At 49.7% G+C, this 12,717-nt stretch overlaps 1 protein-coding gene across 1 annotated transcript in view; it reads right to left on the bottom strand.

Annotated features, from left to right (window-relative positions):
- LOC126228346 (aminopeptidase N-like) overlaps window positions 1–12,717 on the bottom strand; it is a 254,917-nt gene that overhangs the window by 22,110 nt on the left and 220,090 nt on the right. The window contains exon 11 of the mRNA XM_049942295.1: window positions 4,783–5,057. Coding sequence (XP_049798252.1) covers window positions 4,783–5,057 — 275 coding nt within the window. The remainder of the gene's footprint in view (window positions 1–4,782; window positions 5,058–12,717) is intronic.

The raw sequence follows: 12,717 nt of genomic DNA, 5'->3' as shown, positions 1-12,717 counted from the left end.
AGGCCGGCAAATGTATGTGTGAGAAAGTCGTCGTGCAACAGTGAAATCTGTGACGTATATTCGAGTGAGTTAGATTTCGTAACAGGCAGCCAAAAGGAGCGTTCTGTATTAAATTTATTGGTAATTTATTTCGTGGAAAGGAATCGTATTTTGTTTTCATTAAATTTTATTTAGTTTCGAAATTACGAGATTTCTAGTCTAAATCACTTGCTGTAATCTGATTGGCTGACCGCGAGTATAGAAGTGCTCGACATGATACGATCGGCTGCCGAACATACCAGCCAATACGAATTCAGCATCGTCCTGGCGTTTGAGCCGACATAGTCGGTCAGAACCCGTCTTGTGCTTATCACCTATGTTATACCGCGCTGATCAAATCTGCAGCAAAATGGTGATATCCGTGCGTCTCATCGGTTCTAGTGTAGCTGATGAAAAGTGACTACAGTACTGTGTATTTTCAGAAAGTTTGAGCTTTGTGAGTGGTTTATTCTAGGAAATTGCGTGTCTGAAAATTTCGAGTCGTAAATAAACTCCGGGTAGCGTGTTTCGTGCAAATTACGAGACCTTAAGGTGAGCACTCCTTCGCTAAAAGCCTACCGAACGACTGAATGTGTTAACTCGCGAGTAGTCGTGGGTCAGTGACTGTTTGCGACGTTAAAAAGTATCGGGTAGGACTGAACATATTCTGGCTGATTTCGTGTGTCAACTTGTAACAGAGGCAGTCACTAACGTATAGTTGATGGTGAGATATCAAATAAGGACTCGACTGCCATTTTCCGTGGTTTAGAGACAATAAATCAGCTTACAGGAAATCTTAGACAATTGTCAAACTAGTCATGCAAGATTCCCGACTGTTCCATAGTTTAGCTGCCAGCTAATGCTCACGGACTGGAGTTATGCGGTCTTTGCGCGGTAAGTATGTCAACGCTGCTTCTATCAGCTACCACCGCAGAGCTAATGGGCAGACAACCGGAAGCCTATGCAGGTATGCCCCCTCCGTTCCTCTGCTCCTTCCCCCCTGTCCCTCTCCTTCTCACCTTCTGTTTGCCAGACTCCTCCTACGCACCTCTGTGTCCATCTCCCCTCCCCTATCGCTGTCCCTCTCCTCCTCACCCTCTGTTTGCCAGACTCCTCCTACCCACCTCTGTGTCCATCTCCCCTCCCCTATCGCTGTCCCTCTCCTCCTCACCCTCTGTTTGCCAGACTCCTCCTACCCTCCTCTGTGTCCATCTCCCCTCCCCTATCGCTGTCCCTCTCCTCCTCACCCTCTGTTTGCCAGACTCCTCCTACCCACCTCTGTGTCCATCTCCCCTCCCCTATCGCTGTCCCTCTCCTCCTCACCCTCTGTTTGCCAGACTCCTCCTACCCTCCTCTGTGTCCATCTCCCCTCCCCTATCGCTGTCCCTCTCCTCCTCGTGCTCCCGTCCATCACTCTCTCGTCCTTCACCCTCACCATCTCCTCGTCCTTCCATATCTCTCCACGTTATCACACTCACTGGAATAACAGCCTGGCTGTTGTTACTCCTACAGTATTTTTTTTTCATAATGTAACTAATCTGACTGATATCATTCCAGGGATTTCGGGTGAGCTTTCTACTCATGGCTTTCCTCCCATACGAATATGTCAAATATATTGTACACATATTTAACATATTTCACGCATATTTGTACATATTTCACCTGTATGGCTAGTCAATATCGCCACACAGTGCCATTTTCTCGTAGCGTAATGTTTATCACGTCGTGTGTACTGAACTACCTGGTATAGAATGATATAAATTTGCAGGTACATTCAGTGGTATATTTACTTACTGTCTGCGGAATGTACTTCGAATCGGTAGTAAAGAAGTAATAAACTGAAGTGTCATTCTTCATGTGGCAGTGTAACTGCACAAAAACGAAAATGTAGTATGCAACAAAATTTTTCCTTTCGTCTTTTTGCTGGGGTTGTCAGAGGGTGAAAGTTTTGTAAGGGTTTGAAGTTGTGTGTGGAGTTCGTCGCAAGTCTCTAAGCGCTCTTATTCTCGAACACTGAATAACTGGACTACGAGTATCCTCGCGTCACCTCGCAAACCCTCTGACCGGTGGCTGATTCTTACCCCCATAGTGGTTTTTTCCAGACAGTAAGCGATATGTGTACCAAGTTTGATCGAAATCGGTCCATGGTTTAGTAGGAGATGTGGAACATACCGGGTGATTATAATTAAACTTTCCCTACTTAACACATTATAACATGGAAATTAATTAGTGCACGAGTACCAAAATTGGTAGCATTAATGTCCAGAGTATGAGGTGCACGATTTCCAAGCGTCACAGCGCCACCGTCCAATTCCAGCTATGGCTACCAGGTGGCGTGATCATAGTCTCACACCCCTGACCAGTCGCAATGCACTTGTTGATGTGTTAACGTTAGCTTGGACAAAAGTATTAGCTCATTGTCTATTATCGAAACAACAGTAACGCTGCAGCGGCACTTCGAGAACATCGCCAGCTTAAAGGATGACGGAAGGGTCCTCTTTACCCACCTGCTGTGCGGAGCACGATGAAGAAGTTCGAATTGACTGGAGAACTGGGCGTCGCTCCAGGAAGGGGCCGACAACCAACTACACCACAGGTGGTTGATAAAATCGCTGTTGCTAGCGCAAACAACGCTGCGCGTAATTCCCTATCGTCAGGCAGTGCACATGCTGTGACACGACAGTTGAAAATCCCTCGGTCCACTGTACAGAAGGTGCTTTGAACCATTCTCAAATGGTATCCGTACAAGATCCAAATCGTACAGCAGTTTGCACCACAGGACGCACAACGACGTCTTGACTTCATTGTCCACTTTCTCGCAAGGGCTGTAGTTGAAGAGGGCTGGCTCTGGACCATCCTGTGGACAGACGAAGCTCATTTCTCTCTGATGGGTGAGGCGAACACACAGAATTCGAGAGTGTGGGGATCTTCACCTCCAGTCACTGTACGTGAAGTTCCTCAGTACGGTGAACGTGTCACCGTAGGGTGTGGCTTTATAGCAAAGTTCATCATTGGCCCATTCTTTTTTTGAACAGGTTGGCGCTCGAGGACCAAAGACGTGTAGTACGACTGGCCAGCGTTACTGCGATGTGCTTCGCCAGCAGCGTGTCACTCACGCCCTACGTGATAGAGACGCATTGAAGTTCAGTTTTCATGCGAGATGGAGCCCCAACGCACATCGCTCGTGATGTTCACCTGCTTATCCGAACCACATTTGGAAACTGTCGAATTATCAGCCGATCGTTTCCAAATGCTTAGCCGGTACGATCACCTGATCTGACCCTCTGTGATTTCTGGTTGTGGGCTACCTGAAAGGCAGGGTTTACTAAGGGAACATTCACACAGGTAGCAAGCATACCTACGGACATGCTTCGCTCTGCTGTGCAGAATGCGATCCCGCACTGATGAGCGCCATACTGAGCCCCTTTTGTAGGAGTAATGGTACCGGCATGTAATGGTATGACGTACTTTAGCAGCACATTAAAAGTGTCTCAATTTTGTTTGTCTTCCCCATGCCCTCGACATCATTGCTACGAAGTTTGGTACTCGTAGACTAATTAGGTTCCATGTTCTAACGTGTTAGGTAGAGAAAGTTTAATTATAACCACCTGGTACGTATGTACTTATGTGTGTACCCATATAAACAGATTTTTATGGTTTGTGTGGATTCACAGTATTATCATTCTCGGCTTTCTGCCGCCATGGTGGAGACTACCACTACTAATCGTTCCCTTCCCTGTTCCACTTGCAAATAGAGCGAGGGAAAAGCGGCTGTCTACACGCCTCAGTACAAGGCCTAATTTCTCTCACCTTCACGGTCCTTAAGCGAAATGCACTGTAGGTTTGGCAGCGGTAGTGTCGCTCTGACGTCTTATGCTGCAATCAATGGCCGGTTCTCTAAATCTTCTCAACAGTGTTTTCCGGAAACAGCGTCGCCTTCCATCCAGGATTTCCAGTCTGAGTTCACGAACCATCGCTGTAATGCTTGCATCCCGATCGAACCTACCGGTAACAAGTCCAGTAACACACTTTTTAATTTGTTCCGTGTATATATTTAATGCAGCCAGGTGAGAAGCCTAAACACACGAGCGTTACTCAAGAATTGGTATTCTGTACTCGCTCTGCGTTACAGAGGATCTAAACTCCTCTAAAACTCTCACAATAAACAGAAGTCGACCATTCGCCTTCCCTGACACTATCCTTACACGGTGCTGCGCTCGGACAGCACAGCTGAAGCATAAAACAGGTTCGAGTCTCAGTGTGGTTGCCACTGCTAATTACTGCAGCTCAAGTCTAATCGTATTCTCAATTCCAATTCTCAATTTAATCTTCAATAACATAATTACAGTCTTCCATCTTAAACCACAAAAGTTTCACATACTTAACGTCTCACATCATATTGAACAGATTAATTGATTTTTAGACCACTTTCGTATTGGAAGGAAGTGTGGTGGGTAAAAATTGTAGACGGACAGTGAGAGATGAATGCAGTACACAGGTTCAAAAGGAAGCACGTCGCAGATGAAGAGGCTCGCACAGGATAGAGCTGCACAGGGAGCTGCCATCGAACCAGTCTGTGGACTCGAGACAGCAACAACAACGAGAACGAGGTATTCGGGCTTTTGAAGCCGATTTAATAATAACAGGTTAAAGTTGGCCAAAGGAAGAAACGTAAAAGTGCACGATGAGGATTAGGCGGCTCACAGATAGCACGTACCGTTAGGATTTCCGAACACGTAACTACACCAACAGCTGCTGGCTCACCTTGAAGGAGGAGTAGTACTCGGAAGGTGCGAGGGCTGTGTCCAGGAAGTCCAAGTTGCGGAAGGCGACAGCCCAGGGCAGGTAGTCCCGCTCCTCGCTCAGGTAGCGGGAGATGTCGAGCGGCGGCCCCCACACCAGGTGGCCGGACCGCGCCAGGTTGAAGGAGTCGCTCACCAGCTGGGCACGCGTCTCCCGGGGAACCACCAGGTGGTCGGACACCAGCTGGGCCTGCACCACCTGCCAGCCGATCCTGTCGTAGTTGACGCGGTAGAAACCTGTGCCGACCAGGCCACGGGTCAGTTCTCGAGGGCACTTTTGGCTTTGAGTCGCCCGCACACGAGAAGGCCAGTCGACCGACTCGTCCGCCGAGTGGACCTGCCCCGACCGGTTCGCCTGTGTGTGAGTGTCGGATATGTCGTCCGCGCACTCCACTCTGACTGGCGGACCCCTAACTTCCAGCGCTGACTGCAACGTGCTGGCCCACAGTTTCGCCAGTGCCGGCAGCTGGGGTGTACCGTACAGCAGCCACAGTCGGACAGGTCGGCGAGCGAGTCGGTGAGATGGTCGGGCCGTGAACGGGCAGTACTATTGTAACATCTTTACACATTAATAATGAAAGGTGGCTGTAAAGCTCCAATCACCATCTCTAAAGAACAGCGCACATACTTTTCAAAAAGGGGCCATTGTGCGAGAAAGAACAAGCTGTTCCCAATTAATTGGAGCTTCATCTCCGAATCTCACAGCTGGCAATGTCACACAATTCTTTCTCAATTGCAAACAGAATAGGGTGCACCATGTAGCATCACGCACACTCCCGATTGGGGCTTTTGGAGTGCGGAAGTGGATTACAAAGTGACACAGTCATCTATCCTTCAGTAATATTATTTATGGATAGTTCTGCCTCGAGCAGACACAATATTATTCTTTCCTTTCTACCCAGATATGTTGTAAGGTGTCAAACAAATAACGCACTTTACATTGAATTTTTGAATCAATTCCAGTTAACTCGATATACCACACGACATAATTATGTGAAAATGCATGAATTATTGATAGATAAAATGAATAAACAAGCCAGCATTTCGTGAATGTAAACCACTAACACTCACACTAGTAATGGCAGCAAGTAATTTCCAAGACCCGCGCTACGAGACGCAGTTCTGAGGGAAAGAGAATTTTACGGTGGCAACGCCCGTCTCAATGTTAGGGTGAAGCGCGCACAGCGGGACACCTTGTGGACACAATTAGACACCGGAGCCACTGCACAGGCCGTCGCCAAAAGCAGCCCTCGTCTCTGCTTTTAACGACAACTCCTCGGAAAGCCTTTCTACAGAGAATGGAGATGACTGATAAACGTCTGGAGAAACCCCACTCAAAACATTGATGACTCACTATAGCCACTAGTGCTAAAACTCACACGAAAGGAGAAGCTGTTATGTCAGTATTACATAGCAGAAGTTAAACTCTACCATACGAAAGAAACGACGCCCGTGATAGGCTACAAAAACTCTAGTGGGTGGCCATAAAGAAAACACTTGGCCACTAGCTTTGATATAGGCAAATGTAGAGAGAGACATTCGCTCTTTCTGTTGTAGCAAATCGTCGAGTGTTTGAGCAAGGCGGCTCGCGCCATGCTGAGACGAATGCGCGAGTCATTATCAGAACACTTGTTCACAGGCTCGTCTTAACTCGAAAGGAGTTAAACTGTGAAGTCTCCTAGTATGGGGAATCGCACCGAGAATGACTGTTAACGCAAGCCATTTGAGGGCAATGACGTACACGCTATTCCAGACAAATCGTGTGTACCGTTCTAATTAACTTAGCTGGGGAGTATCAGCTTCACCGAAGATGATGGAAATTTATCATATTGTGGTTTAACACTCGAGAGAGATTTAGAATAGATTCTCAGGTTCACAACTCGCGCTAACAGCCTCCACTGCCGGCGCCAACGAAAGGTAAACACGTGCGCTCGTGCTACGCCAACAAGTGACATTCAATTGACACTCAGAACTGCGGTCCTCTCCGTCTCTCCTACATTTTTTGTACATTCAACCGTGATATTTAGTTAAACATACTCACGATTATCATGCTAAATTGAGTAGAAACGCGAGGTATCTGATTTAACAAAAAGAATTCATCAGCCACTGTAGAGTGCTTTATATCCTGAAGGTATTGAATTGCTTGAATTGTGTACTTGAAACTTCCTGGCAGATTAAAACTGTGTGCCGGACCGAGACTCGAACTCGGGACCTTTGCCTTTCGCGGGCAAGTGCTCTACCGACTGAGCTACCCAAGCACGACTCACGCCCCGTCCTCACAGCTTTACTTCTGCCAGTACCTCGTCTCCTACCTTCCAAACTTAACAGAAGCTCTCCTGCGAACCTTGCAGAACTAGCACCCCTGAAAGAAAGGATATTGCGGAGACATGGCTTAGCCACAGCCTGGGGGGTGTTTCCAGAATGAGGTTTTCACTCCAGGCACTTAGGTGTGAATTGCAGTGTAATCACGTACATCCAGATGTAGATTCACCGTCCAATAAACCACTGGCTGTTGTAATCCTGGTGCTTCTTTTTCCCCCGAAACTTTTTTGAGATTCTGTTGCTACTTCGCACACATCGCAACTCATTTATTCCAACAAACTTTTTAAAAATTTCGTAGGCGGAACAATATTTCTGGCAGCTTCACGAAATATGGCATTTCTGTTCATTGTTCATAATATCAAAGAAATATCTGCCTGATGGCACGTTTATCGATATCGCCCACGGGATGTTTATTATGTGCCGGTTTCTTCTTGCTCCCTGGCGGTGTCCACTTGAATCTGTGGAGCAAAATGTCCCTCCCGCTGTAACACGAGTATCAACTGCTTCCTGAGCTTCGGGCATTTGCACACGCACGGCGTCACATTTTGCGTCCACACTATTGCATCTGGAAGCCGCCAGCACCCAGTTGGTCCCCTTACGGCCAGGGCTGTCGATCGCTTTGTCCAGAAGTTTGACCACCTCAAATAAGTTTTTGTCCAGAAGTAAAATACAAATATGTACCAAGCAATTGTTGTTTAACTACCAGCCGGACACTATTTCCTCCTTCTTGCGGCTTTGTTGGTTGAGTTTTCAGCGGAGCAATAATTGTAGATTCTCACAATTATTGCACTTATTCTGCTGACCTACGTTGTCTGTAGCTGAGTAACATTTATACACTACCTCCTCTTGCCTGGTGTACGTTCCCACGCGAACGCTGAACTGCAGACGGCTGACTGAATGACCGGCGCGTATTTTCCTTCTGTTTCCATTTGCTTCCTGTAAACTCCAGGAAGTGGACGAGTTACGTTATCTACCTACACTGTGTGCAAGTACAGGAATGTTAAAATTAACTTCTGTCTCTAAGCTGGTCGTAGGTTGTGTTCCAAAACTGAACAGCATAGAGACACAGGTGATGACACTTCCTGCTGGACCTGAGCGAACTTTTTCAGGACAATGCTCAAGCACGTACAGTGCAAGCTGTTACTGATTTCAGTTTGGAAGGTAGGAGACGAGGTACTGGCAGAAGCAGAGCTGTGAGGACGGGGCGTGAGTCGTGCTTGGGTAGCTCAGTCGGCCAGTCTGCTTTCGGCCGGTGAGCGGCGAGGACGTCTTGTTTACGTCCCGTCCGCAGAGTCGCGGTCCCGTCCGCAGAGTCGCGAGCGCGCGCAGTTTGTTTACTTCCTCGCCGCAGCTAATACTCGCGTCCGTTAACACTGAGTCGCCATGGCTCATTCGTACAGAAAAGCTACCATCAAGATCAGCTTCCAGCCCGACTACGCCCGACCACGAGCCTTTGAAGTCGAACGATTCATCCGTGACGAAGTTCAAATACCAACACAGCACATCATCGGTATCCACCTATCCATCACAAGTAGCGTCGTTTACGTCAAGATGGTCGACGACGAGTTATGTCACGCAGTTGTGACCAAATGCGCGAACACTCTCAAGTTCAAACACTCCGATGGTCACATCGGAGAGGTTACTGTTGACCATGCTGGACTAGGATTACGCACACTAAGAGTCTTCGAACTCCCTTTCGAAGTACCACCGGACGTCGTTACCTCAGCTTTACGCCCTTATGGGACGGTCATTAGCCACGTGGCCGAAAAATGGAACACCTTCGAGACGTACCAAGTCCTCAACGGCGTCCGACAAGTGAAAATTGAATTAAAGAAACATGTGCCGTCCTACTTAGTCATAGGTGGCTGTCGAGCAATAATAATGTACGACGGCCAACCTCGTACTTGTTCTGGTTGCGGCCAGGAGGGTCATGTGCGCTCGGCGTGTATTCAACGTCGGGTTACACAACTTCCATTGCATGACACGACACCACCTCCTACGCTCACGGCCCTCCCCCTCAATTACGCAGAAGTGACACGATCGACCGTCATGACAGACTACAACCCCTCCGGCAGACAGGAAGCGTTAGAATGCGCACCTGTCGCCGGTCCTGGATTGACCATACCATTACGGTGTCTGCAGGGGTTGAAGAACGCCGCCCATCGACTCCACATGAAGATTCGGACGAGAGAATGGAACTCGACGCTAGGGTTGTACCGACCTCTGCCTTTCTCCCTGAGGGGGATGCTATACGGGAACCACAAACTCTTTCGGACACAGAAACCCACGTCCGCAAACAAAGGTCACCGAGAAAACATAAAAAGCGACGTCGCACACCCTCAGACGATTGCCTCCAGCGGACGTCTTCTCCAGTTGACGACCGAACGGCCGACGAAACGACGAGGAAAATGGATGACACGAGATCGCCCTCACCTGTCACTTTGTCTGATTTTGACAAACCCGATTCCGCTCTCTCGGACAAACGGATGGCCAGCACAGCGCTCGCCGTTGGTACACAACCGGAAACAACTGCGGATTCACCCTTAGTCACTCAGCCCACAAGTGTTCTACCGCAGCCACCGTTAACTTACGGACCTTGGGCGGATGACATTGAAGACGATTCTACGGCCGCTGTGGTGGATGAGGAGAGGGGTCTCTCCTCCCACACCTCGGCCCCTCCCGAGTAGCAACAGATGACGGCGCGGACGCGGCCAGCAGATCACGGGCCCCACATTTTACGGCGACACTGACGGCAGCCCCCACCGCAGGAGACGATCTACAAACCTATCGCTTGACGACCATCAACATTAACACCATTCGGACACGTACGAAGTTGTCGCTGCTCCAAGACATGCTCAATGCAGCAGACGTTGACATTGTCTTTCTCCAAGAAGTCTTCGTCGCCGATTTGCCGGGTATGTATGGTTATACGGCTCATGTGTCCCACGCCTCGCCAACTAACAGTGGAGTCGCCATTCTCCTCAGAGAGGGCCTCGAGGCGGACGAGGTCCGTTATCTCCCCGACGCTAGAGGAATGGCCGTAACGGTGCAAGGCGTCCGGTTTATCAATGTGTACGCCCCTTCCGGAACGAATCGCCGTCGTGACCGATTGCTCTTCTTCGCAGAAGGAATAGCACCGCTTTTTCAGGGCAGGCACGATGACTTGATATTAGGGGGCGATTTCAATTGCACCCAAGCACCTAAAGATCAGCTGCCACGTCATTCACCGTGCCCCGAACTTGGGACACTCATCGGCGATCTCCAGCTAGTAGATACATGGGAACATGTCCAAGGAAATAGACCGGGATACACCCATTTCACGAGTCACTCGTCTAGTCGCATCGATAGGATTTACGTCTCCCGTTCTCTCGCGGCGACGGTGAGTAACGCGGAGGTGTGGCCAGTAGCCTTTTCTGATCACGAGGCCTATGTATGTGCCGTCACCCTTCGTCGCCAACGGGTGTGGCGCAGCCGACATTCCTGGAAATTAAACCTTGCTCATCTCGCTTCTCCGGATTGTCGACGCGCCATCGAAGACACGTGGAGTTTGTGCGTCCGCCGCCTCCCAACGTATCCTACGTCGATTAGTTGGTGGTTAACCTGCGCCAAGCCGGCCCTACGGCGGACCTTTGTTACGTATGGTCGTGAGACTGCTGCTTGGAGGCGGCAGACCCTTGATTTTTATTTCACCGTCCTTCGCGAATGCGCCTCCTTGCCACCCACACCGGAACGACAGCTGACAGTTCAGCGTGCGAAAGCACAGATCGTAGCCCATATGCGCCGACACCTCGAAGGGACGATCGTCCGAGCGCGGACACAAGACAGACTCGCAACGGAACGACCCACCATGTACCACGTCATCCGAGAACGTACACTGCGAAGACGGGCGCTGATACATGCCATCACCACTGAGGACGGCCGTCATCACGCCACACAACGCGCTATTGCTGCAGCCTTCTTCGACCATTACGCACGACTTTATTCTGCTCAATGTTCCGACCCGACGACGGTGACAGCAGTCTCACAACTGGTTTACGGCATTGTCCCACAGGATTTACAGACTGAATTATTGAACGACATTACGGAAGACGAAGTTATCGACGCCATCGGTAAAGAAGCGGCGAATAAGTCTCCTGGCCCCGACGGGCTCCCTGTGGAGTTTTATAGAACTTTCCAGTATTTACTGGCTCCCAAGTTAACAGATATCTGTCGGGAGCTTATGTCCCCCGCGGTGCCGCTCCCTGCGACCTTCGTAGAAGGAATAATTATACCGGTTCACAAGCCTAAAGGTGGGGCTCGAATACAAGATTACCGCCCGCTAACACTCGTCAACTGCGACATGAAGATATTCACCAGACTATTAGCAAACCGTCTACGACCGACCCTACCTTACGTCATCTCGCCAGATCAGACTTCCCTAGGGGGTATCAACAACATCCACACAGCACTGTGTCGATACCGTGACTTAATAGCCCTAGCCAGGGCACGCCGCATCCCGGGAGCGCTGGCATCACTGGATTTTAGCCAAGCTTTTGATCGAGTGGATCACGCGTACCTAACGTCCGTTCTCCAGCACATGCAGTACCCACAGCAATTCACAGACGTCGTGATGCGCCTACTCCGAGGGGCGACTTCCAAAGTGCTCGTTAACGGGCGTCTCTCGCAGTCCCTCCCGATTTTCCGCTCCGTCCGTCAAGGCTGCCCCTTGTCGACGTTACTATATGCTCTGGCACTCTGTGGTCTCCGTCAACGCCTCACCGGTCTTACCCTACGTGACGTCACATTTCGCTGTACAGCATATGCAGACGACCTGGTTCTCGTGTTCCGCAATCGCGACGATGTCAACAGAGCACTAGAATGGATTACCACGTACGGCGTGGCTTCCGGCAGCTGTCTCAACGTCGCCAAATCGGTCGCCATGGCCATAGGAGACGGGTTGACCCCAGCGTGTGTCGAACCCCTACAGCTTCGTGGCACTATCAAATGTCTCGGAATAGAGTTTCACGACGACATACGGCGCACCGCGGCTCTTAACTACCGCCGCTTATTACAACAAATTCGGGTCCAGATCTTCAACCTTCGTCTGCGGACCCTCGACATTCTCCAAAGGACACATTTCGTCAATGTTTACCTCGCATCGCGCCTTCCACACATAGCGCGTGTTCTCCCAATACCGTTACTGATGGCTCGACGTCTATTAGCGGCATTCGGAGCCTACGTCAGTACAGGCATGCTCTTCAAAGTCAGTTATGAGTCACTGACCCTTCCCCCAGAAAGAGGAGGTCTTGGTCTCGTCCATGTCCACGACAGAGCTGTGGCCCTGTATGTCAGCTCACACATCAAGCTGTGGCGCCACCACCCGGAAAGTTTGACAGGTTTGCTGTTGGAGTCCTTAGCTCCGCCCTCCATTATGCCCCCACTGACGACGCAAGACATACCCCCACCCTTCTACTACTTCGGGAACTTTTACATTGAACACAGCTATGTCCGTATCGCAGTACCACCGACGAAACAGGCGTCGGCGCGGGATATATATCATGTCCTACAGCAGAGGCGCCCACCAAACATCGTGGAG

The sequence above is a fragment of the Schistocerca nitens genome, unplaced genomic scaffold, assembly GCF_023898315.1.
Source record: "Schistocerca nitens isolate TAMUIC-IGC-003100 unplaced genomic scaffold, iqSchNite1.1 HiC_scaffold_363, whole genome shotgun sequence".
In the NCBI taxonomy this organism is placed as follows: domain Eukaryota; kingdom Metazoa; phylum Arthropoda; class Insecta; order Orthoptera; family Acrididae; genus Schistocerca; species Schistocerca nitens.
This window is presented reverse-complemented; position numbering and strand designations above follow the sequence as displayed.